A 26,901-nucleotide genomic window follows, 5' to 3' on the forward strand; every position below is an offset into this window, starting at 1 on the left:
CTCACATTTATCGCCTCTTCAACAGATTTAACTTCTTCACCTGACATCTCACCTCTTGCAATGTTTTCCTGCTCTGGGGGAAAGAGTGATCTCACTGTGCATCGGGATCAAGTAAACTGTGCTGTAACATGTTTGCATATTCCGACCCTGCACGTCGAGGCTTTTCTCCAAATTCTGCTTGTAATTCATCTTCGGGAGCGGCATGAGATTTAAAAAGCTTTTCTTGAACCTTCTGCTGCATTATCAACGTCAGGGCTCAGAGTGTTCGACTGCTATCAGGGGAGACAAAGATCCTGTCTGCGCCGCTGGAGCTCATTTATAATGGAAACGTTAACCTTTTTACTTCCTGCCATCCAGACAGCAGACCCTGGAGAGACTCTTTCCTTGAACATACGAGGTTAGCTGGTTGGGTAGCACAGCTGAAGATTAAAATCATCTCTACACACACTTCTGAACTGAGTCAGCATAAAGGCAAAAAGAAGATGTCAAGGTATGACGTGCAGTTAATAAAGACTTTGTATCAAGGTTAAATACAATTTTGCCGTGCAAAAAAGCTTCATATCACATGCAAGTACAACAAGAGAGGGGTGTATCAGCATCCCCTTCTACTTCAGAGAGATACAGGAAGAGGGCGAGGCCAGCTGGAGATAAGGTTCGGAAAGGAACAGCTGGATAGTGTTCTAATACAAGTTGCTGATGATAGACAGAGAAAAAGGTTTAAAGGTACAGGGAGGGTTAAAAGTTCGGACAGCCAACACGTATGCGAGTACGGCCATCCCAGCATTAAACACTTGGTCCCTCCCACCCATCTCCTCTGTGCGTTCAGGTCTACGCATTAGGGGGTGGGGCTTATCTGAGCACCCCCTCTCACCTCTTGAGGCTCCCACTGTCTGCCAGGGAGCTGAGGGAGCCCAGCGAGCCCTGGTAAATGCTTTTCAGGAAAGTGGGGGCGGAGAAGGAGGAGGGGAGGCTGAAGGTGGACTCGCTCTCTGAGACGCTGCGCGTTCTCGAGACAGCCGAGGGACTGGGCGAGCCAAACACGAAGTGCCCACAAAATAAACAACACAAAAAAAAAAAAGCTTATTGTCAGAGCAGAACAGAAAGAAAAAAAACCATAGAAACTCATGAGGGATCAAAACAGAGGCAGGAAACGTGTGATGCTATTGTTTTAGAATAATGGAGCAGAAGGTGGACAGATTTAGGACTGATCAAAGTGCTGCAAATAGATTAGATTGTCTGAACAGATTAAAGGTTGGACAAATATTTACTGTTAAACTGGTTTTAGGGAAAGCATCAGGTTCGGATTTTTAAACACAGTTAGCATTAGCCATATCTTTAAAACAAATCCCAAAAGCTCATTCCTATGGGAGAGTTTAGTACAAGGAAGAGATGCTGCACACTTAGCATTGATCATTCCTCTCTATGCGGTTCACACTAGGGAGGCAGTAACTCATCGGTTAAGTGCATTCTACCTGCTCTGCAACAGCTCTGCGTTGACCGACTGTTGTCTGCGCAGGGGTTTGTTCTGGTTAGTCGGCTGGCCCTCAAAGGAGATGCGTTTCTTCACAGGTGGATGGCTGAAGGTGTGGGCTCGTCGGCGGAACTGCGGGCCGCCTTCCGGGTCGTCGTCGGGGAATTCTGGAGGAGAACCTGGAGGGGAGTGACCAGGAGACTCCTCGTCCGGCTGAGGAGGACAGAATGTGAAAAGGCAGAAAAAAATGTAAAGTGCATCAGTAACACAGTCATGTACTGTTGTATGGAAGGAGAGGGCCTGACTTTATTTTTAGAATGCAATGAAGTGAGAGAGAGTGAACTTTGTTAGAATCTGGAGATAACACAGCTTGTTTTTTTTTAGATTAATGGACCAATAACCTGATTATCTTAATATATCAAAGCTGAATTTCTCTTTGGTTGGTCATCTCTGTATCTTCAAATAACAAAACTTTTGTTCCTTATTAATGACACGAGTATCTGTTATCTCGGAAATCAAAGCTTGTTTTCTCTTTATGACTTCCTGAATTTTTATATTGATTACATCATAGCTTGTTTTTGTGTGATAACGTGTTGATATTCCTGTTATCTTTTATAGTTAGGGCTGACTATTTGTTATCCGGATATAAACTAAGTTGGTAACTCACGGTACCAGTTGGATTATCTTGTAATCTGGACATGACAAAAGTATGTTCTGGTTGTGATTAAAGGTTCATTAATCTCATTTACTTGTTTATTATGTGATGGAAAAAAAACGGCTAGTTAATAAATTCTACTTCTTGGTTCATGATAACAACATGTAGAAATAACTGGCTATTCTTAGCTTCCTTAAATAACAATGTTTTCCAAGATTTTGGTATGGTTTGATTTGCCTTCTTTCTTTTTCACGTTCAAACAATGAAAGAAAATGTGAATATAACTAGGGCTCGGGATCTTTGTGTGTCTCACGATTCGATTTCGATTCTTGAGGTCATGATTCGATTCAAAATGATTCTGGATTCATTGCTCCATGGATTCAAAGTCTATTACTGAATTAGTACATACTACAGGATCTACTCCTGTCATCTGTGAGACTGGCTGAATTTCTTGTTGCTCTATTTGGCATTCTACTGAGTTAAAGAGCTAGCCTTAGCACTTAGCAGCGAGTGACTGAAGAGCCCCCAAAAAAATCAAACAAAAACAAAAAAGAAAAGATTTTTTTGAAGTTATGAATCAATTTTAAATCTTAGAAGAGAAGAATCTCGATTTTTACATATATCAATTTTTTCCCCACCTCTAAATATAACAAAGCTCAACTCATGATCAACTGACAAATACCTCTAAAATACACACATTTCATGGTTAAAACTAGGTCAAAAATTAAACCGTTTATAATGACATTAATGCCTTTGAGAGTGAAACCATACACAGCTAGTACCTTTTATTCCAAAAACACCTCGTATGACAAATTCAACACCAACTTAATCACTCAAGTTACAGGTCTGCACTCACCTAGGCCATGCAACCCCAAAGCAACACTCGTTCCAGGTTCAACTTTCCACTCAACACTTCTGATCTCGGCTTTGCCTCATGCCCGCTGGTAAAACTCCCACGTCTATTGTATTCTAATGGGCTCAGTCCTGTGACTCACAGCATCACACACTATTGGTTGGGAGGACATCAGTGGCTGAACTCCACATGAACACCCTCCAATCTGCTTCCATCGTGCTTTTATATACCCCTCCCTGAGATCGAACACGACAGGGGACATTCTGCCGTATTTGTACAACTTGTTTCCCTTTAAATAACAACTACAAGGTCTGATGATGCCAAGGTCTTTATCCGCACAATCCTTGCTCTGCTCATCAGAATGCAGTTGAAAACGGTCTGTTGTACACATGTTATCACTGAATGATTTAGGAAACACTGATAAGATAAAGTGAAACTCTGCCCGTGTATTACTCTGTCCTATGACTTGGCTAAGGAGAGGAAGACCGGACAGGCATGGCTCAGCACAACTGGACTTCCTGACTGAATTTCCTGCTTGATAAGACATCGGCATCCTGACATAATTCCCAAATGAGAACTTATTCCCTCTAACAAAAAGAAAACAACATTCTGTGACCATCTCAAAACTGAACATGTGAGACGGGCAAAGGTAAGGACATCCCCTAAACAACCGAGAGACATACAAGATGCTTGTAAAATTACCATCACATGCTCCACATATTTGTCTGACTCTGTTACTGTGACTTTTCATTGTTATTCCTAATTTAACATTAAAATTAAAAAATGTTTTTTTAAGAGCATATCCTTCTTTAAGGGGGACACCGCAAATCTGACGCATTCATGTCTTTTTTTTCTGTTTTTTGTAGCATTTGGGAAAAAAGTTGGAAAAGCTAAACATTTTTGGCAGCTGCATGACATCTAATGACTTGCCTCAAGTGATGTCACTTGTGTGGTGGAATTGTCTGCACCTATGTATTTAGATTTAAATCATCATTATGTTTATTCACTGTTCTCTGATGTCAGTCAGACCGGATAGAGTTCAGCTGTGACTGTGAGAAGCAAGGACAGCATAACGTGTCTAGGGTCTTCCCCTCATATCTGCAATGTTGTTTAGTAGACTTAGTGTCTCTTCCAAATTGTCCTAGACATCACAGACCAGTTTAGGTGGGTCATTATGACCCTGACGTCAATAATGTCTTTTCTATATATCCAATCCAACTTTATTTGTTAAGCACTTTAAAACAACCACAGTTGAGCAAAGTGCTGTACAGAAGAATAAATAAAATAACATAACAGCTCACATGAGATAAAAGAAAACTACATGTGAAATACAGAATCAATTTAAAAGACATGAAACAAAAGTAAAATGAATAGGCACGCAAAAAATAAATCAAATAAATAAATAAAGTCGACGTCTTACTGTGTGTCAAAGGCCAGGGACAAGAGATGGGTCTTAAGGAGAGATTTAAAAATATATATATATATCTATATGCAACGTATTGGGAGAGTTTGGCAGAACACCCCAACAGATGTGTTTTATTACTCCATCTCTCCTCTTACTGTATTCTTGTATTTATAAACTTTCTTTTAGCCATATGAGTCTCCTGAATCATGTGAAGTCAAGTTCTTTGTAATTTCCTCAACAATTTGTTCATGGTGAAAATGAAAGGTTTATAGTATACTCCATCCAGAGTAGATGTCCAGTAGGTATCCAACTTTAGTACCAGTCTCTCAAAACAGACAGTGAACAAACTTTTCCTTGACCATACCTCATCTGTCCCCGAGCTCACCACCTCCCCTCCTCCCCCCGCTCCCCCCCCCCCCCCCTTAGTGTTTTGACAGAGTGCAGCCGTTCGAAGGACTGATCTCCATTGTGATACGCAGCCCAAGGATGATTAGGCAATCAAAGTATTTTCTGTGGTTTGGGAAGTCTGTTGGTTTTCCTTCGTGACACTCTGCCATTACAACTCTACAAACAACAGCTGTCTCTCTTCCCCCACGTGACGGCAGCGCTAACGGTCATGCAAAAAAACAAAACATGTATGAAACGTGTTAACACCTCTGAGTGTCACACAAACAAACTGAGGGAAATGTAACCCGTCAGTGTGAACAAAGAGCTCAGAACAACAACCCAAGAGGGAGTTTGACTTCACTCTCTTTTCAGAAAGTAATATTTAGATATAGAGATAAAGCTTAAAAAGTTAGGATATATTTGATATCTGCTATATTGTTAAACAACGTTGTGTATCAGAGATTTAAACATTCAACAAAAAACTGGGAGTTTTGTTTTAAGTTCAAGACTAGTCTCTACTTCTAAATCTAAAACTAAATCCATTTTTGTTTGTAACACGTTTTGTCACTATAGTCACTATACTATATATGTTTTTTCTTGTTTTTCATTTGCTGTAAAGCACTTAGACTGTATTTGATTTATATGAAAGTTGCTATATAAGTAAAGCTTGATTGATTGATTGAATGAAGTTTGTATCTGAGGCTCTTTAAGTTGCTACTAGTATGAAATACCTGAGTTGCAGACTGAGCTGTTAGAAGTCGAGTTGCATTTTGGGTAATCTAGTTATCAGGTTTTGACAGGGAGGGTGTGTGTCCCCTTAAATGGGAACTCCAGATATTTTACTTTTTAACTCTGTTTGCAGCTCATTGAGCGTACAACTTATTTGAGTTAAAAACATATTTTAAGCTTCAGAGAGAGCTGCAGAACGTGCCCCGTTATTTCCACAACGTTAGGAGTGTGCAATGCTTAATGGATGTAATGCACTGTAACTCCATCCTGACTATTGGGGAGTCACAGGGACAGCATCACATACTCACTCCACATTCTGCACAGCAATAACACTCTGCAGCCAACAACTCCAAATGGTTCTCTGACAGCCCTGTAAACACTCTCCCTGCTGTGCTGTTCAGAGTGCGGGCCAGTGAAACTTCATCATAAAACTATGCGGGAATAATTGAGTGCCGAGTCAAGACTCCACGTGAAAACGTAAATGTTCACAGCGTGAAACTTAAACTGACACTGATAAAAGTCAAATCATGTTTATCACACTTGTCCTTTTCTGAGGACAGAGCTGGAACGAACGTGCTATTTAAAGCCACAGTGTAAAAAAAGTGAGAATTCCCAGAGTCCCTCTGGTGAACTTCTGGGAATTCTCATGTTTCCCCCCGCAAGGACACTTACCTTTTCAAAGCTGCTCATGCTTCCCATGCTTCCCAAACGGCCTCTCATCCGGCTGGCGCCCTGGTAACAGAGATGATTATATAATATTATAACACAATTGCAAACACAACACAATTGCAAAAGTTCTGGGGGGCAAAACTTAATGGATCAGTAGAACACATTTACAGAGTTTTTTTGCAACTTGTACTGTCAAGACTGCAGTAAAATATGGACTCGTAATGCATCATAACATACATGAATTTAGAAATAAATGGAAAGTTTTATAGATTTTTGCTGATAAGATTGATAGCATTATTAGTCCCAAGACAATAACAGATGGTGGCAGAGGTCTCAGATTGCCCAGACGCTTCTCCTAAGGAATTATTCTGCTGTCTCAGTGACAGATGTGGGTCAATCCAAATCCCCCGAATGATAATGACACAGAAACAGCAACTGATACACAAAGGGAGACAAGAGGAGCTATTTTTTCTGTCAGTGTAAGACACAGGGATAAACGTAGAGAGGAAAAAAGTGTAGGTAAAATAACAGCAGGAAATTTAACAGAAATAAAAGCAGGAGGGGAAGGAACATATGATAAAAGAAATAACTCTCTGTCTAGACACACCCTTGCAAAGATGTTCTCCAGGGAGCTGGTGAGAGACGTGCGGGCTTTGTTCTTGAGAATATCAAGTTTGAAGCGACTGCTGGTGGCTGTGCCGTCACCTGCTGATGGGCTGTTAGCTGCATTCTGTCAGACAACAAAAGAACACAACAGAAATGTTGACTAAAATCTGAACCGCAGAGACTTTCACTGTGAGCTCTTAGCGTACCGACTCTGTAGAAGCACACACTAGTAAACCACGTGATCAGGAGTAATGCTGTGAGAACAACATTTAACATGCAACCCTCAGGCTGCATCACACGTAACTAGTAAGCCACAATCAGGTCATACTCGATTTCCCCTCAGCTTTACAAAAATGTACCAATGATCCAATTGATAAGGAGCTTAGGTCTGCATATGATGCATCAGGGTGGACAAAGAGGAATACAGAGCTTTTAGTGTAGCTGTAACAATTAAGTAAATGGTAAATGGACTTGAGCTTGTGTAGTGTTTTCTAGTCTTCTGACTACTCAAAGCGATTTTACACCGCCTGTCACACCTCCCCATTCACACACTGATGGTAGAGGTTGCTTTGTAAAGTGACGATCAAAAGTAATTAATCCATTCTGATTTATAATGAATGTCAAGTTTGTTAAAAGCCTTCAGAAACTGTAAGAGAAATTCAACCTATAACCTTGATCGCTGTTCTTGTCAGACAATAATAAACACTTTAGTGGGACTAATATTTTTCATCATGTGCAGGGTAAAAAAAAATATTTACCTGAGGGGCCTCTCCGATGTGGAGGTGTGACTTTTGTTTGGATTCACAGAGCTGCCTCAGATAGAGAATAACCAACTCATTCTCCTCCTGGTCTGATGCAGGCTTTAATTTCTGCAGATAGATACACAAACAATCAAAATCAAAGAGAAGAAAACACTGCTTTAAGCACATGCAGCATCTTGAAATTTTAACTAAAACTAGAAATCAAACCCTGACAAAGCTGTTAATGTGTCACTTATTTTGCAGGTAATGTTATTTTGTTCTCTAGGCTTGGCAGCCGTACCTGAACTCGCTCAAAAATCTCAGCCTGCTCATTGTCAGTCAGCTGGGAGAGATATTTTTGGATGGCCAGCTTTGCTCTGGGCGGGTAGAGACCTAGAAACAGAAGAGGAAAACAATAATTCACTTTCATGTTTTAACTCTACTAACAGACAATCCATCAATACATTCAAGTCACAGAAGATTGCTTGCATGTGGGCTGGCTGACCTTCAATCCTCTCGCAGAGCTTGTGCAAGTCATGCATGGGGCAGGCCTCGCAAAGCTGGACGGGGGTCTTGTTGCTCTGTAAGGTGGCTGCTGTTGAGAAAGCCTGCTTCAGGGTTAGCATCACCTCTTCAACCTGTTACACACGGGGTCAAACAAGGGATGCACAAGGTATTGGTTAAAGAGAAACGCTGCAGGAATTTTTGATTTGCATGTTTTGCTGGACTCACCAGAGACTCACTGGCACACTGGAAAATGTAGCACACATACTGATTGGGACCAGACTCTGTTTGGTCCCTGCAGATGAATCCAAAGTGGTCGGACTGCTTGATACCCTGCATTAGAGAGGAGACAAACATGAAACTGGGAGGGTTGTACTTTAGCATTGTTGTATAAAGTCCTATAATACAGATTCAACTGAAAAAAAGGACCAGACATGTCAGGGACACTAAAATCACTCTTGACAGTCTCCTATTTTCCATTCAATTAGTGAAATGACCACTTTGCCCACACTAGACAGTCCATTATCTAAATGCTGAATTTCTATTTAAAGAAATTATGTTGCAAAGCATATTCATACATCACTGATAATTGTGTCATTTGTGTTCCAATTATGGATCCGAAATGAAAAGCCTGAAGTTCTGTAAAAAAAAAAAAGGCACTAATGCATTAGATGTCTAGAAAAGAAATGCAAATTAAGTCTGAGCTAATTCTCTGGCCGTGCAGAGGGAGAGGAGAGAGACGCATTTAGAAAAAAATAAAGCGAGTAAAAATAAACCAACCTGACAGCAGGATGAGATATCTTTGAAGTTCTTCTCCAGCACCACAGTTTTACTGTCAGGACTTATGAGGTTTATTTCAAAACGTCCGACCTATGAAAGACAAAATACAGATTCAAGCAAGAAGTCACGGATGTGTGTATATACAAATCTTGTAAATTGCACATTTACACAGTTAACCTTTTACACATTTTTTTTATTGATGTCATGCTCATGCTGTTATGTCATGTCTTACGTTTTTTAAGTCAAATAAATTAAGTAGATTTGACAAATCAGTATATTTTTACTAATGTTAGAGTACTCAGCAACTTAACAGTGAAAATCTGGAGGTATATCTTGCAATATTAAGTTCAACAATATTTAAAAAATTATTTAAAAAGCATTTTTAAACATATTTTTAAAGCTATGGTCAGACATCAGCTAACATTAGCATTTAGCCACTTACAAGCTAAAATTCCCGTAAGCTAGGACTCGACTGACTATTGTTTGGTATTGTTACAAACAGCACATTTTATAACCTAATTCTAGCAAAGACAATACTACTCAACCAAAGTTAATCGTAAATAGGAAGTTGTTCGATTCTAATGCCAGCTTTTGTCTATAGCCGTTGTAGCTAAAGAATATTCTAGGTTCTTGTTAACCTTTGAGATATGGGCCAAAGTCCCAACAGATTTTAACATTTCACTCTCTTTTCAATTGCATCATGAATCAAATACACCACCTTCATACAACGTGCAACCTGGCACACAGAATTATAACATTAAATAGCTTTCAGCCTTTAGCATGACGTCAAAAGAAAATGGCTGCAACTTGGTTACGGTGAATGACGTGCATAAACAGTAACACGCTCTCATGCACTCTCAGAATCGAGGTCAGCAAATCTACACCAATGATTTTTCCCATAATTGACTGCCATGTGGAGTATCATATTGAGCGCCGTGCTCTCATTTTTAAATTTAGCTCCGTGAGGAAATGGGCATGGTGTGCGAGGAATGGCAGCTGGCTCTGTGCAGCTTGCATGCTTTTTCACAAAGCAGCAGCACCCTTATGTTTTTCTCAGGAGTTGCACTGTACTTAAAAAAAAAAAAAACCTCCTCAGGAGTTACAGCCTCTTTAAAGTGAAGCTGTTACACAGGGCCTAGCTGGTCTGTACATTATAACTGCCAGACACGGGCACATAAAAATGATTTGCAGTAGCAACAGGTTTCACAGGCTGGACTGATGCAAAAAGGGGGTAAAACAATGGTGCATCTGTGATGGTTGGAGTTAAGTTATTCAAGATGACAAATAATGACTTGGCAGGCAACAACAAAAATCCATCAATTTCATAGACAGGCGAGTATATTTACAGTTAGACCCTTAAACCTTACATCCACTTCCATTAAGGAGTAATTCCAAAATAGTTTAAACTCAGCTCATTAAAGCTGTACATTGTACATTTTCCCTCAATACCCCCATCACACATAGTAATAACTTTTCTGTACAATGCAAATGAATGCAACTGAAGTATAATAAACCCATTGGACCTGCCAGGCACTTGAGTGCCTGCGCATAGCAAGTGTCTGGTTTTAATTAGAGTACATTGCTGTTATGATAAAGCTCAGCCGCACTCAGAGATAAGGAACCTATAAGCCCATAAGCTCCCTCTAAAACCAAAACATCAGCAAAAGTACAAGAGTTCATTTACTTTTTTAAATGTGCAGCATTTCTTAATAAATGTCCTCTACCTGGAAGAGCATGGTGCGGTTCTTGTCGGCATCAGACGGCTGGACGTGGTTTGGTGCGCTGGAGTGTCTGCGGCGCGTGGGGCCCATGATGACGCCTTCCCCTGGTTTCCTCTGCAGATTCCCTGCCAAACTGCTGCAGCGTGTACGAAACTCCTGAGGCTCCTCGAATCCAGAGTCCTCCAAGATGCACTCTGGGAACGCCCCCCGCAGGCTGCTCTGACTGGCGCTGTTGGACAAACCTTTACGTGGATACAAAGGAACACACCGGCAAGTTATTTTAATTGACAATTGTGGCAGTTTAACCCTCAATTATCATTGGTGTACAGGTTAACCATTGGTGAACAATGTAATGAGTAATGAGCAATTTATCAAGTTCTTACTGAACTTTTCAGTTTAACCCTTTAACTGTATACAAGAAGAAGTGGATGAAGTGACAAAGTCAAACATTCATTCACCAGTGTTTTGAAGGCCCAGCTTTGCATTACGGCCGTTGACATCGTGTTTTTTTGGAGTAAGTGAGACCATATTTGGACAACAAGGATCAATACACATTACTGTCTCTACCACGCCCTTAAGCATATCATGCTCTATTGTCATCCTTAATCCAAATGGTACCATGTTCGCAGACTTTACGCATTAAATGGGAAGTATGGTGCCTTCCCCAACTAGTTTCATAAAATCTGGCTGTTTTTTTTTTGTTTCGAGAAACTTCATGATTGGTTTCACTTCTGAAACCAAGAGGTTAGGTCCATTTCTTATATACAGCCTCTGGATCACCCATAAAACCATCTACTCCAACATTTAGCTATATTTAACTTAAGACTTTATATAATACATTGAAGGTATGCACAACAGTTACAGTGGTATGTGACACTCAGAGGTGTCAAAAGTGTTCACATTCATTACTCAGGTAGAAGTATAGATACTAGGGTTTAAAAAGACTTCTGTAGAAGCTGAAGTATCAACTCAAGCTTTTGACTCAAGTAAAAGTGTGAAAGTGCTGGTTTCAAAACTACTTTAAGTATAAAAGTAAAAGTAATGTAAGGGGAAAAAATGCCATTAAGAATAAAAGCTTAGGCCGCGCCACAGCGTGTCGGAATGGTATATGTTTATACTTCTCATCCAACCACAATCAAAGTCACTTTATCCAGATGGCGCGATTTATCTGGATAGGTTTTGTTTTTTTTGTGTGTTTTCTTGAACGATGACAAGCCGGAATGAAATAGGAGTAACAAGGCTATTTTCAAAATGTAAGGAGTAGAAAGTACAGATAATTGTGTGAAAATTTAAGGAGTAGAAGTAAAAAGTCGGCTGAAAAATAATTACTCCAGTAATGTATAGATACCCAAAATTTCTACTTAAGTAAGGTAATGAAGTATTTGTACTTCTTTACTTGACACCTCTGGTGATGTGTTGTGTTGTATAATCTGTTAGTTTCCACCACAAGTTTCAAACAAATCTGCCAAGGCTGCATATTTGCGACACACGGGTAGCAATTTAAGGTTTTTTATTCCAACTGTTGCAGTGCACATGTCACATATCAATTTAACACATGTTTCCTATTTCTCAATCTTCAGGAGACTCTCACCTCCACCTCCGGTCGTGTCCTCTAATCCAAGCCCTTCCAGGCCTTCTTTACTCTCATTCAGAGCAGAGGACATTGGGTCTCCGTCTCCCCCAATGAGGAACTCCACAGGGGCGTTCTCAATAGACCCCCTCTGACCGTTGAGCAGTCGAATGCGTTTTCGCTCAACCTCATGCTGACGAAACTTATCAATGCAGTCATCGACAAGAGTGGACGGAGCCTTTTTGTGCGGAACAGTCACCTGGAAAAACAGTTTTCATTCAGTTGCAATTCAACTTAAATTAATTCAAACGCCTTATTGGATGAAAACTTCATATTTTTGAGGAGTTCACTCGTTTGTACCTTGCCACAGTAAAGCACTTCATACTTCTGGGAGTTGTAGAAGGCCTCCTCAGCCTCCTGTTTGGGCTTGGCTTCTTCCTTTAGGGCGGATTTGGACACTTGGCGAATCCTGCTGATCACCTCAGGGACCTGGAAGAAAAGAGAGTGGAACAGAGGGATATGATGAATCAGGAAAATCTGAACAAGGGAAACCATAACAAAAGAGAAAGGGGAGTGAAGAGGAACTAAAAAGCAAAGAGCAAGTTCCTCTGTCTGCTGAACAACACGAAAACAACACAATTATAACACAATGAAGAAATAAACATTGCAATTACCTCAGAAAAAAAGAGTTTTGTCTTATATGTTCATTTATATATATATATATATATATATATATATATCCAATCTGTTCAGGAAAAGCATTCATTTAACATAATATCATCATTACTGCAATTCTATTTACCTCGCAATAAAGGAAGAAAATATTGAAGGGCATTTAACATATTCCATTGGCTCTCTTATTCTTGATTAATTATAAAACACTGACCGTAAAGAAGCAAGCCTGGGCCGTTAGATGCTCTGATTTTTTAGGCACTTCCAATTCCGTAACAGTTTTTTTCTCACAGCCCAAAGTATTTGTATCGGCTTCTTATGATTTATCTTCGTAGTTTCTTTAAGTTTTGTATCCACATTTTTAAGCTTAGTTTATTCTCAATACTGTAATGAAAGTTTAAATGAGAATTCCAATAAAATAACCCCTGCAAAGTCATCATCTTTTGACTTAAATGTACAATCAGTTGTTGTTTGTACAATCAGTACAAACAAGTCAATGTTTTAGTAGACAGTCGCAGTTCAACCAAGAAAAATATTTTGGTCAACAAATGAAACTTTAAATGACTCAAGGCCAAAACAAAAGCACAAGTTGTTAACTAAATAAGGTCAATGAACAACAGAGAGACCAAACACTACATTGGGAACAGATATAGAAGCCTGGAAACACCTGTACTATGTAGAAAAGACGGAAAAAACAGAGGGCTTGAAGAAATTACTTGGAAGGTCATGTTGTGTTTTTTGGCTTTAGTGTTTACACAAGGCACCTTCAGAAACAGGTAAAACTGAAAATCTGTTTCTGCAACGTGCATCCAACAAGTCATGACACAAAGTGTTATTCTTTCAAAGCACACTCTTAAGCAATACTTAGAAAATCACAGCCAACAAAACTTAAGTCATGAGATACTTTTACAGTTGAGATTACAACAATTCTGGCAGACAAAACAAGAACGACAGTCTCAGATTCCCAGCTCTCTCTTTAACTGTCTAACCAAGGCCATAGACAAGGTCATCAGAATAGCACGTTCAAGACAACAATGAGTGCTTAAACAAACACCAGCTCTTTGCACTGCACAAATTCTGCTATCCGATAAGAGGTACACATTTACTGTTGAGCAAATACAATATATTTTGTATACAAGGAAGGGAAGTTGTGGAACAAAATACATCAATCTTCCTCCAGAGGTGTGACCGCAACAACAGGATAGGAGCAGGAGTGCAGGCAAACAGGAAGGGAACGATTGCAGATAAAATAGAACATCCTGACAAAAGTCTGTCTCTTCTTTTAATGGGCGCCGATTTATGTCTGAGGCGTAGAGATCAAATACGTGTTTGTCATATTGCTGCTCTTGCCACATGAGCTATTTTAAAAATTTTTCCAAGTGTCTGCCCTCCCAAGGGTAGAGCTGTGCCTGTGCTGGTGACAGAGGGCTGCATTGAGAGGGAGGAGAAGGGCAGGTGGTGGGGGTGGTGGTTGTTTGTTTTATACATACTCGGCCATGTCTTCAGGCAGAAAAAAACTGACCCATGAAAACGTTTTTCTAACAGTTAGCTGGCTTGTTTTCTGACGCATTCAAGGCCTTTAAAAGAATGTTGAACAGCAAACTTGCGGCAGAGCCCAGTAGCTACAAAGAAGGCACATAGCGAATCATGATGAGAAATGGGGAATTCATCTCCCTAATAAGGCCTGGACTACCTAAAAACAGGTATAAACAACACTTTGATTGAGAAAAATCACATTGTTTTTTTTTTTACCTTTAACTATGAATAATAATAACATTAACCATTTTCATGACAGGAAGAATTGTGTCATAACAAATTTGCAGCCACTGGTATTGAAAAATACCAAGGGAACCCCTTTAGGACCCATTTTAAAATGCAAATTTTTACAGCAGAAATACATTTTTTCACAGCCTGGTTCAAAAGACGGTTAAAACTGAGTATTTCTTTATTGTTACAATTGTACAGCATAGTAGCTAATTAGCAGCAGGACCCGCCTCATCCGATCTCTTTGCTCGTTTCTAGATTGATCAAAAGTTAGGTCGTCAACATTTCAAGTCATTCAAGCCTTACTCTTATTATTATAACAGCTTTAGTCCTCATGCGTTGTGTTAGCTGCAGGAAAGCTGTAGGTTAAATATGTAACTCTAGCTAGCTAAAGTAAGACATGTAAAAATGCATAACTCTCTTATCATTTTAATTTCTGAATTATACTGTGCCTAGTTTCCAAAAGTTAATTTGTCTTAGCTAACTCATGTTAGCTAGCCAGGACACAATCCTGTCATTTACAATACCAAATAAAAACTACAAATCCCACTGTTGCATCCACTAAGTGCCATGTGGATGGAAAGTATAGCAGCAAATTGAGTTACGAGAACATCAAATCAACCGAAGAGACCAATACCAACATCACTCAAGAAAAAGTTTACCGCTAATTGAATTAATATTGATGACAAAGTAAGAAATGTGCAAAATACTGATTTGTCTTTGACTACAGAAACCCTGCATTTAGATACTAGAGAGGTGATTTACATTAAAAAAATATATTTTTTTTTTAATTGATTTTGATTTCCTGGGATCCTAAAGTAGCCCACAATGTGTCACTGAAACTAGCTTCATATTATAACATTAGCTAACCAATGTTAGCAACCTAATAGAACAAGGAGGGCTAATTAGCATGTTAGCTGTGGGATTGGTTTTATGTTACCTGTTTAATGTATTATATAATGTAATGTAAGGTTTGAAAGATTTCAGAGCAAGACACAGGCTAGGACCGTTCATATGAAAAGTGGAGCCTCGTCCTAACTCTTAAATCATAACTTGAAACATATAAAAAAGCAATATGAGAGATTACACCTTTTACATTTGTGTGTGTGTGTGTGGGGGGGGGATAAGTTCTGTAGCTTTTTGGTAAAAGCAGGGCTGACACTATGAGGTCAGGGGAACTTAATAGCCTTGAGAATCACAACCTCACCATCTGGTCTTTGGATCTGCACACCTTTGTCACAGAGGAAAAAAATAACAGTGTCGTCTTGGCATTTAAAGGACCTTCTGGATAATACATGAGCAAGATGATGCCACAGCACCTTTGATCTGATTAATAATTTGCAGTAAACCCAAAGCAGAGCCACTAAAGGTGCTCATTCCTTGGCTCAAGACAGGCACAGACAGGCAGAAAGCTCCTGGGGAACAGAGGAAGGCTGTGTCTTTTTCCCACTGGAAATCTTCCCAAAAATGTAATCCAATATTATTATTATTTTTTTTTTTCAAAGCTGGTGTCCATCTAACCTTCAGCCATCTGTGTCCTGCTTTATTAAACAATATCAGCGACACTAGTGGGGATCTAAAGCCTGTCTACACAAAGCAGCAGAGCACAGCTTTAGGGCTTAGGGCAAAACAAACATGAGAATTGTCCTCCCTGAGCTGGCCGAGTCCTGAGCACGCTCAATGCATGCATGGCTCATGTAATGTCAGACCTCCCTACAACAGGTCTTCATAATAGCTGGTCAAACAGAAGCAGGCACATAGGTTTCCACTATCAGCACTATTGAGAAGCAGTGAAAGCCCAACACATTCACTCACAGCCCCCACGATCAGGCCTCATTAGACTTCTTTCAGAGACACACAGGTTATCATTGTGGAAGCACAAGATAATGATGTAAGCAGGCAAGGGGAGACAGAAGAAGAATTGGAGCTTACATTTTTCAAACGTGAAACTTCAATGATTTAACACACTTGAAAAAAAAAAAAAAGGTTCCTTATTAGTTTAAGCATAAACATGGATAAGACTCTCGCTGTTGTCACATGTTTTGAGTACAGCTGTGACGTCTTCCTGGTGCTATTCTGTCTGCACGAGGACCAACTGGGCACGGTAGTTAAACACAGTTCATGTCCCATGTAAAGCTACTTTAACAATATGCTTTGTCCTTGCTTGACAGAGCAGATGATACATTTTACCACCTCTCATGATATCCAGGTAACTAAGAATATATGGCCTTGAGTTCCTCATTCTAAGAGAAATATGATCATGTCTACAGCAACCTCACCGACCCTGGCTGAGCAAAGCTGGCTCAAGTGTGTCTCAACAAGCTTATCAACAACTCTCATGAACACATAGTGAAAAAAAATCATATTAAACAGATGGAAATATACCTTTATTTATTTCCCTTAAGTTTGACAAAACTCCTGAACACTCAGTGCTCCCTCTATTTTCTTCTCTTTGGTTAGAAATGTGACAGAAGATCTCAAGTATTTTTTAAACACTTAAACTATTAAAACAAGTGGAGATTTTATTGTTTTAAACATGGTGTAATTTAATCCAAGTATCAAAGTTTTAACAACCTTACAACATGCGGGATTCAATTCAGTCTATTTCAATGTTTTGTGATATCGCAAGTAAGGCTATATATGTAAGGAAAACTGGCATCTGGTAGTTTAAAGAACACACACCATCATCTGCATAACATGCTTTTTAGGTAGTTATAACAGTGGCGTCTGCATTTGTAGTTTTCACAGTATTTGAAACATCTAAGATAGAGCAGTACTTTTAGTGCAATCTGTGCAGAGGAATTGACAACTGCAGTGTTTCCCCTACCATTATATTAGGGGGGTGGCCCACCCCCCAATGGCACCCCCCGTCCCCCCTTTTAGATTTATTTTTGGGCTTTTTGTGCCTTTATTGTAGATATATGATAGTGGATAGAGTCGGAAAATAAGGAAAAAAGTCATTTATGGATACCTTTCCGATAGAACAGGACAGCTGTCATTAAAAGCATAAACACCAAGATTCCTTAAAGTGTTTGTGTCGGCGTCCGTCTGCCCACACCCCCCCCACCCCCCCAAAGCTGTAAACCTAGGGGAAACACTGAACTGCCTATATCATTATAACAAAAAATCAATTAAAGATGGATAAAGGGTTTTTGAGAACTGATATATAGAATCTGAAAAAGTTGAATCGTTCCAAATATTCAACTCTATCAATAAATTCTTGCACCCCCAGCCAACACAAATTTAACTTTTTTTCACGACTTGTTTGATGCAGATTTTGAGTTCTGCTAACTGCTGATTCAGACTTTTAAAGCACAGTCAGCTGTAAGTCTCGCCTTGATTTGGCTTACGAGTGCAGCCTGCATGAACTTAGAACTGCATGATGTAGGGCAACAAACAAGCAGCTGATGGTCACCAACTGTCAGTGAGAAATTCCTTTCTGGTCCAGTTCCAAGTCAGAGCAGAGGTGGAAAACACACAGACCTGTGGCTTACGCTGTGCAGAGCCCAACTGTCTCTTACTGGTTTGATCACAGGAGAATCCCAGTTCCTGCTAAGGTTAAACTGTCTAGGTTGTAAGCTTAAAAACATGTAGGTTATCTGACAAATCTTCCTGGTTGATCAGAACCTGAAAGTCAACAGATAATGAAAATCAGGAAAAACATCGCTCCATCTTTCAGATTAAGAAAAAGAAAGCAAGCTCACACACGCTTGATCTTTGTTAATTGATAGTTGCGTCAAAATCACAGACTGTATAAAAATGGACATTGTAGCACCTTGCCTCAAGTGAAGCCAAATGATTTAAAGCTCCCACTACTGACAAGTACAAGTCAAAATGCAACAGACAAAATGCAATAATTGACAACCCTTTTGGCTGAGTGGGCTCCCGCTGCACTGTGTGCACCAGATTAGCAGAGTGGAGGAGGATCGGTGAAGGGAAACGTATAGCTAACACTATTACACAAGGCATTGAACTTCCAGTTTTTACTATATAAGATGTGTACATTACATAAGAATCTGTTCTGCTGTGAAGTGTATCGACCCAAGGGATCTTTGCTTTTTTTATCAGTGAGTTAAATGTTTGCAGAAGTGGCATGACATCCATGGTTCTAGCCGATCTCTACTGCCCAGACTCTGGCTCCAAATGGGCAATATGTCAGTGACCGTTACTGGATTTTGGCTTCATCTTTGTACAACGGTATGACGTTGAGGCGGGTTGTCCATATGTGCCGTGTGTGAATAAGCTCAACTGAGTCAAGTGTGAAATTTTTGTCTCACTTAGGTCATAAATAAGTAACCAACATCCTGAGCAAGTACATTAAAGAACATTTAAGTGTTTTCCATCCTAACTTTGATATTATTCGTGCAAAATGTTACACACAGTCATGGATACGCCGATCAGGAGTAGAGATACAGTGGAGTCATCCATACAAGATCAAATGGTTGCACCTTTTTATGCAAAGTAGATTATTATTTCAAAAACTTTTATAATACATAAAAAAGGGATAAAGTTGCATTTCAAGTCTGACTTGATTTGCAGCACCCAACCTTTTAAACGAAGGAGTGCACACAATGCGACATTCCATGTTTATCTTTGGACAATGCTTTGTTGGCATCGATTCAAGTCCAACTTCTTTTCTATGCATACAAAATCTCACAAAGAATGACATGTTAATTACGCCTAAGGACAACTTAACTGTTAGTTTGTTTTAACCCTTCACATCATATTAATAGATGCCAGGGGGCCTTTCATTAGGATTTGCACACTATAAGCTGGATATGTCTCCAAGACTAAGCCTGGCACTCACATAAAACTCAGCTGGGGCAAATACAAAAAAACAGTTTCACAATGAGAATGCAACCTGGCAAATAATCTAAACATTCAAAATCACTGCAGCAGCAGTGTACTGGTGTACCAGGCTCTCCTCATGGTCCACCTTGCACAAGTTGCTAGCTTGCTGGCTGCCAAACCAGTTTTCGTTGCGTAATCGTTGCTTGGAGAGGTATGTTCCAGGATGCCTTTCTAACAAACTGCTGCTGCATACACTTGCAACTGAGAGAGGGAAGACACCCTGGAAAGCGTTCGATGCCTCCTCTCTTCTCAGCTTTCAGCAGCAGACAAACAGTCGGCTCAGTGCTCTGCACATACCACACAGGAAACACGATACACCATGGGAAATATTTGAAAATCAATGCAAAACGTGAGCCTTTCACTGGATATGTGTTTGTGAACGTGACGTGTGAGGGGTTGCCTTGTTGATTGGGTAAACAAGAAAAACGTGGAAAAAGAGTGAGATTTCAGCTTGGGTTACAGCAGGTGAATTCCTCCACCAAAACACCCAAAAAAACAGGCGTGTAAATCTTAAATGTCATTATATTATATACTATATAAAAACAAAGCACGTTTACTGATAAAGCGCAGTCTGATATGATTTTGATTTCATTCAATTAAGGGACCTGCCGTCGACTTGAGATCATCCCATTTGATACAATCAGTTACAAATGTTTAAAATCAATACTGTCAATCTAAATCAATACATACTGATGTTTTGTTATATATAAAAATGATGAAGCAATTCTGCTTACTGTCACTCCCTTCAAGCACACACACACACAATGACTTAAACTGTATTTCAACAAAGGGCTGCACACTGACTTTCAAACTCCCATGTTCCTGATTTTGCGCCACATTTGGCCCTTTTATTACTCAAGAGTGGCAGCTGATCAGCGTTTAAATGTGCTGACTCGATACAGTTGTTGTCACACTACAGAGATGTCTGATCCCCGAGAGGGAAACACAGGCAGAGGTGGATTAACTTTAACCAAATATCCAGAGAGATTTGTTTATCATTCTCACCGACTGTTGGCCTAAATACTTAATACCAAAGCAAAAAAGTGTTTGGATCATTCACTAATCTGCTCTATGACATTGTTGTCACTTCAAGGAGATTTTAAATCAGGCTTTCTGGGCTATTCCTTTGTCTTGGGTTTATACTGTACTTGATTTAAGGACTCTTGGGGGTTTGAATTTAAACCCTTTGGCACATTTTACACACATAATATAAAGGTATGGATTACAGATGTTCCAATAGACTACCATTATTCTCTTCCAAATACGATACAGAGAGTACCTAGACATAAGTATTTACTGATACAGAGTATCCCTTCTATTCAGTCATATTAAAATATTCATAATATCAGTGGGTTAGGGTAGTCTGTTTCTGAAATAGATCTTTAAATGGACACACTCTTAGATAAAAGATACTTTACATACACAACAATACTGGAATCAGTATCGGAAAAATACATATTAAAAATGTTGGGCTTCCCTTTAAATCTTGACATCATCAGGACTGGCACATTATTAACACATAACAAAGGTGGGGCATTGTTTTGGAACTTTTCATTCCAAGCTAGGGTCAATAAAAATATTTTATGTCTCCATAAGTCATTCTACTACATAAATATTGTGTATTATTTGATAAATACTGCATATTTTGCACGTTCTGTCTTTTTATCAGGTGTATTCCTGGTTTTGCTGCTCCTGTGTGTGTGTGCGTTAAGGTGTGAGTGACACCTGGACGGGCCTACCTGCTTTGGGTCGCAGGCCTTGAAGACGTGACAGGACATCTCGGACTCGGGGTTGTCCGGCTGTCCCCGCAGCAGGTAGGAAAAGTACTTGAGGTCATTGCTGTTGTGGATGAAGCGAGAGATGAGCTGCGCCTTGTGCTCGAATATAAACACGGAGCAGTTGTTGCTGCTGGAGGGGACGCACCGGACGAAGGGGGGGTTGAGGACCAGCTGGACCTCCCTGGGCTGCACCACGGGGCCGCAGTCACCCCTCTCGCTCCTCCGCCGGATCTCCGCCACCAGCCAGGGCATCATGGGCAGGGTGGTCCGCCTGTCGAGCGAGCAGCCGCCGATGTAAGTCAGGGAGAACCTCCGGTCTGACTTCGGAGGGCTGCCCTCCCTCTCATCCTGACTCTCCATGATTGCAGACCCATCCTGACTCTCCATGATTGCAGACCCAGCTGACTTTCAACGCGTTGACAGCTGTTGGGGAACTTAAAAACTAATGTAAAAAAAAAAGGCGCCAATGTACCATTTCCTACATCCAAGGCGCAGTTGAGGCTAGTTAGAAACACTTCCAATACCACAATACATCATGAAAGTTTATCTACTGAAGCGTTACCCATACGTGCACAACATGTGCTTGTTTCAGCTGCTGCGCTTCCATGTTCCCAATCTCTCCAAAATCTCTCCACCGGACACCTTCAAGGACTAGGATATGTAACCTTTTTTTTTCTGCCTTGTTCCTCCACTGTTTGCATAGGCAGGGAGTCAGATCCCCGAACAGTCCTGGTACTGTACTACCCCAGTCAGGCTTGCTTGCTAAAACGTGGCTCTGGATGACTCCCGTGTAAACACAATTCGCTCAGAGGAATCTGATTTCTCGCTCCGGTGGCTCACAGCAGCGCACGAATTCAGTCCATGCGCAAAAATCCCGCTCCAAGCTTTCGCATTCTTTTCTTTCTTCGTTCTTTAAACTACAAATACTAATGATTGCATCGTCTTTAAATGCAGCCGAACATCTACTGTGATCCCTTTCTTCCCCCCAACGCCTTGGAGGGCGGAGCGGCTGTGTGCGCGTCGACGACTCGCCCCAACCTTCCCATGTGCTGGAGGAGTGGGACGGGCACAGCCGCTGTTTGAAACGTGACAGACGTGAGCTCCACCTTTCTTTACAGAACAAAATAACTGGAAAAGCCTCCTCGTGGGTAAGAGTGGAGCGTGTTTGCAGCCCCCATAGTAGGCTACTACTTCCTTGGGGCTAAAACCTTTTGTGTGTTGTAATCCTTCATACACGCCATCATTGGTAAAAAAAAAAAAAAACAACCAGGGGTCAGACTTGTTCAAATACTGAATGTTTGCAGTAAACCAAACGCAATCCTTCAATGTGTTTACCTACAGCCTGTGCTGAATCATATCTGTAATCAAATCTGTTATGCTTGGATGTACTCAAGTTCCCATCTACCCAGTGCCATAATTTAAACTCACCCACTTCTCCCAAAATAGCAGCTGCGCCATAAATAACCTCATCACCAAGACAGGGGGGCCTTAAAAGCTCTGCGAGTCCCACAGCACTGCTGAAGACTCTGCAGGGTGAACATGTTTTAACTTTAGACTTTCATGTTGGAGGGGCAATCCATCTCATCCCTACTACACACCCAAATGTAATGAAAATATGTGTTTGAGTGTTGATGCTGTTTTGACTATTCCATAAGTCAAATCTGTTTATAGTTGAAGGATCCATGTATTTGATGCAGATTCTTTAAACTCTGTGCCAAGATGTCTACAGAGAGCCTCAAACTTCTAAATGTGAATCTCCGTTAGACAATGAACAAAGTAGGTCAGAATTATTTCTTGGTGTTTTCAACCTAATCACAAATATTTAAAACTCTGACACAACTGTATAATATTCATTTTATAGAGTGCACAGTTTCTGACCGTTTCGTCTTCACTGAGCTGTGAAGTTGGAGTAAAATAAAATTCAGCAACAACGATTCAGAACTTTAAAAAAATTGTTTATTGCATTACTTCAGTTAGTTATTGACCACAGTAGAAAAAAAAAGCACACAGAATGTTTTTTTAGCAGCACAAAGGAAAAACAAACAGGAAGACTTTATAATTTAGACGTTGACAAAAATCACAAAGACAAGAGAAAAAAACCTCAAACTGAAAGTATACAGCTAACAGGATGCCGTAATGTGGATTCATCACATCCTGTAATAAGGCTAAAATAAGCAAAATAAACAAAATAATTCAATATTTCTAAGTCTCAGTTAGTACAAAACTGGAGGCAAACTAAGTTTAGTGCAGCTTTAGTTCATCTAAACCTCGTCGGTGTTAGACATTTTGTAACAAATTTGGCACAATTAGAGAGTTACAGTATAAGCATTGTTGATATATATATATATATATATACATATATATATACAACACATGCAATATTATTATTAACACAAGCTTAAAGCAAAGCTGCTCTGATACAGTCACATGATAAAGAAATGTTGAATGTGATTGAACTTGTCTTGATGAGCATCGTGACTCACTGGAAGGTGTTTCACCTGTTTGACATGAACCCAGAAACCCTTCTCTGTATACTGCAATAAAGCTCAATCACATCACACATCTTTATTTTTTTTTATACTGTCTTAGTTTGGCTTAATAGATAGCTGGACGAGCCATTGGGAGGAGGTACACTTACATTTTTAGCAAAGTACGTTAAGGCGTTTTCAACTATTTAACCAGCTGAATCATTCAGGAGATTATTCAACGTGCGACCGTTTGAGAAGTGCAAAGGGATCTTGAGACAAGCAGTGGTCGGACGCTCACGTCAAGCTGTTTTTCTGATATGTAAACTTCAGTGTAACTGGGTCAAACACTTCATGTGTGTTTGCAACCATCACACAGTCTCCATAACAGCTGCCATCTCCTTGAACTGCTTGTGAAAGTTCTGCAAAAGGACAAAAAAAAAAAAATCTTAAAATCAAACCCAGTTTTGAATTATACCGAAACATTGCATTGGCATGAAGTGATACAAGACCTGGAACTGTGGAATGGTCATCTCAAAAGACCTGTGAGTGACCTGACCCGAGGGCTCGACGATCTTCAGCAGCAGAGACACGTACGGGGAGTTCAGAGATCGGCAGGTGTCCGAGCTCACCGCCATGCCGAGCTTCCACTGCATGTCCACCAACTGGAAAACACAGAAGAAAAAACACAAACAAGATGAGTCTTTTTAAGCCTTGTAAATAGACATATTTGGCCATTAAGTCATCGGAAATTACAAGACTGTCATAGCGCTTTACTTGCTGACATACCTGGCTGATACTGAGCATGGAATGGACTTCCTGCTGAGCATGGACCGATGCTCCGTGTTCGCTCCACAGCTTGTGCAGCGCCTGAAGAGAAGCTTTGGGCCACTTGATACTGCTCTCCTCCAGCCGCGACACGAGGTCATCCCCAGAGACGTTGCTCTTCCCAGCTGACCTGGTGACACAAATGTTAACTTACAGTATCATAACATCCTTTTTTTTTCTTTTTTTTAATCTTTTTCTATACCGATAATCATCCAGAGCAGCTGCTGTTGTAACTAAATTACATAACTTGAAATTCTTGTTTTTAGAGATTTTGAATAGATATGTAAATATCATCCTGCAGAGCATGTTTTTTTTTAAATTCTGAGGCAACATAAAGATTGGGATTTGATACCTGAAAGTTAACAAGAGATATCTGATCATGTCCTGTAGAGCGTCATGTTCAAGACTGACTCCGGCTTTTTGAAATCTCTGCCAAGAAGAGCAAACAAAACAAACAAAACAAAGAAAGAAAGAGGAACTCATGAGCATTTGGTTACTGTGCGCTAAATAATATTTTTGAAGATGCTTTGACTCACATCCGATATTTCAGCTGAATCCACTCCTCTCGTGTGGCCTTGTAGATAAGTGAGAATGTGCTGACACTGTGGAGATTAGAAGATCGGTTATCAGATTTACAGAATAACTTAATGGCAGATAGCACCACATCCTCTGTGACTGGTGCAGAGCACAGCGGCTAATAGACCTACAATAAGCTCTATTACGTTCTGTAACTACAACTTCATACTACTGCAAATTGTTGCAAGATGAAGAAGGATGAATGTTCATAATTGTAACTTATACATTCTTTCAGTGCTTGTTGTTATCAAACACGTTGCTCTGGACAACATGTATGTGCTGCTTCTCCTCTAAGAACTTTCATATTAGAGCTTAATTACTCTCCATTCGGCCTCAGCTGGACGCTTTGTGACTCATTTAAAATGAAAATGCAACATGTAATATGTTGTTGCATGGTGATGATAAGTAAAAATAGACATTAAAAATACTCACTGCTTCAGCCAACAGATCTGGAGAAAGCTTGCAGATGTTGTCCACAGCTTTGTTTACACCTGCAGCACAACAGTGACACATTCATTCATTCAACCTGTATTTACACTCCAGAGATCACTGAGGGGCAACAACTCATTTATCGAGTGATTACAGAATCAATTAAAAGACGGACAACAAATCATTAAATGCACAGATAAATACAAGACTGCTAAAACCAACAAACTGGGGTTTTCTAAGAAGCTAAGACAATAAGTAAGCACTAGAGTGAAAGAAAAAGTCGAAATGTACTAAGATACTTCAGCGAGCTCAAAAACTAAATTCAATAAATAAAACACACTTGTGTAAAACAGTCACAAACAGGCTGGGAGGTTTCAAATCAGGGTTTCTAAAAAGCCCAAAAGGTGAAGATGTTGTATCTTATTCCAAGAGGCCGGTGCAGAATAAGAAAAAGCTGATTGTCCAAGTTCTGTTGCTCTCCAGTTTGCCCATAACCCTGTAACTTTCTGGAAATTATAATTTGTCACTGTGACATGTAAGATGTATTCGCTCTCTTTAAAAGTAGACAAATAGCCTTTAAAATATGAAATAATTATCTACACTCTATGAAGTTTACAAACAAAATTATAAAATATATTGAGAATACAAGAGGATAAGTAGCAGGTCCATCAAATAAAGCAAGGTGTGTCATAAAAGGTGAAACATTTTTATCTTGTCTGTGCACTTGAAGGTAACCATGTACGTTTCTATTGAATAATAATAAAGTTAGATACGGTACAAAAATAAAACAGCACAGCTTTGAAACACAATGAAAGAAATAATATCATTAACAAAGGAGAAAGGACAGCAATGCCAAAGCTTCATGTCCCAAGATGCACCTGTGTGTCTCAGTCAAAACAAACATGGCAGCCCCCATCGACTTCCTGGTTTGGAAAAGAGTCGCCACTTTTTCTATGCGTTTTAATCTCACGTCGACTTAAATGTGCCCTCAGGATATTCTAAGAGTATTTACGATTTAAGTGTAAAATTAAAGTGAGCTATCTGTGAATATGAATCCAGGACCCTGGCAGCTTATTGAGCAAACGGTAAAGAGTATTTAATTTATTGTCTGACGATGATGATTGTAAAGCCCAGTGAATACACAGATCTCTTAAAAAATACGTAAATAATCTATTAAAAAAAACAAAAAACATTACGCTTCTTAAAATAATTGAAACCTACCATGTGATTCCTCTGCTGGTGGCATCTTCTCAGTCAGTCAGACTCCGAGTTCAACCTTGTGTTCGTTTCAGCCAATTACTCGATTAATTGGTCGACTTAATAAAATACTATTAGTCGTTTTTATTACTCCAGAGACAAAAACAACAGACTGTTATTGCACAGAGATCTCCTGCAGCTTGTAGACAGTTGCAAATATTCTTATTTGGTTGTTATTTCTGTAACAGTCT

At 39.9% G+C, this 26,901-nt stretch overlaps 2 protein-coding genes across 5 annotated transcripts in view; both read right to left on the reverse strand.

Moving 5' to 3' along the window:
* The window catches only part of tbc1d4 (TBC1 domain family, member 4), a 34,623-nt gene extending 12,448 nt beyond the window's left edge, over window positions 1-22,175 (reverse strand). The window contains exons 1-13 of one of the 4 annotated variants that reach the window (XM_061053204.1): window positions 21,117-22,175; window positions 12,451-12,579; window positions 12,112-12,349; window positions 10,524-10,762; window positions 8,800-8,889; window positions 8,248-8,352; window positions 8,021-8,153; window positions 7,817-7,908; window positions 7,534-7,644; window positions 6,777-6,899; window positions 6,173-6,232; window positions 1,473-1,684; window positions 872-1,024 (exon numbers count right to left, since the gene is read on the reverse strand). In XM_061053204.1, the coding sequence (XP_060909187.1) occupies window positions 872-1,024; window positions 1,473-1,684; window positions 6,173-6,232; window positions 6,777-6,899; window positions 7,534-7,644; window positions 7,817-7,908; window positions 8,021-8,153; window positions 8,248-8,352; window positions 8,800-8,889; window positions 10,524-10,762; window positions 12,112-12,349; window positions 12,451-12,579; window positions 21,117-21,542 (2,111 nt within the window). In that variant the 5' untranslated portion in view covers window positions 21,543-22,175. The remainder of the gene's footprint in view (window positions 1-871; window positions 1,025-1,472; window positions 1,685-6,172; window positions 6,233-6,776; window positions 6,900-7,533; window positions 7,645-7,816; window positions 7,909-8,020; window positions 8,154-8,247; window positions 8,353-8,799; window positions 8,890-10,523; window positions 10,763-12,111; window positions 12,350-12,450; window positions 12,580-21,116) is intronic. The other 3 variants (XM_061053205.1, XM_061053206.1, XM_061053207.1) reach the window with 3 other exon arrangements.
* A 919-nt stretch (window positions 22,176-23,094) lies between these two features.
* commd6 (COMM domain containing 6) lies at window positions 23,095-26,890 on the reverse strand. Its single transcript, XM_061053211.1, has 7 exons — window positions 26,675-26,890; window positions 25,457-25,515; window positions 24,985-25,050; window positions 24,801-24,877; window positions 24,410-24,578; window positions 24,133-24,285; window positions 23,095-24,042 (listed from the first exon to the last, which is right to left on the reverse strand). Exons 1-7 carry the CDS (start codon window positions 26,697-26,699, stop codon window positions 23,992-23,994), a joined length of 600 nt encoding a protein of 199 aa, XP_060909194.1. The 5' UTR covers window positions 26,700-26,890; the 3' UTR covers window positions 23,095-23,991.
* Window positions 26,891-26,901: the final 11 nt, after the last annotated feature.

This window comes from Labrus mixtus, chromosome 13, assembly GCF_963584025.1.
Source record: "Labrus mixtus chromosome 13, fLabMix1.1, whole genome shotgun sequence".
Classification (NCBI taxonomy): Eukaryota; Metazoa; Chordata; class Actinopteri; order Labriformes; family Labridae; genus Labrus; species Labrus mixtus.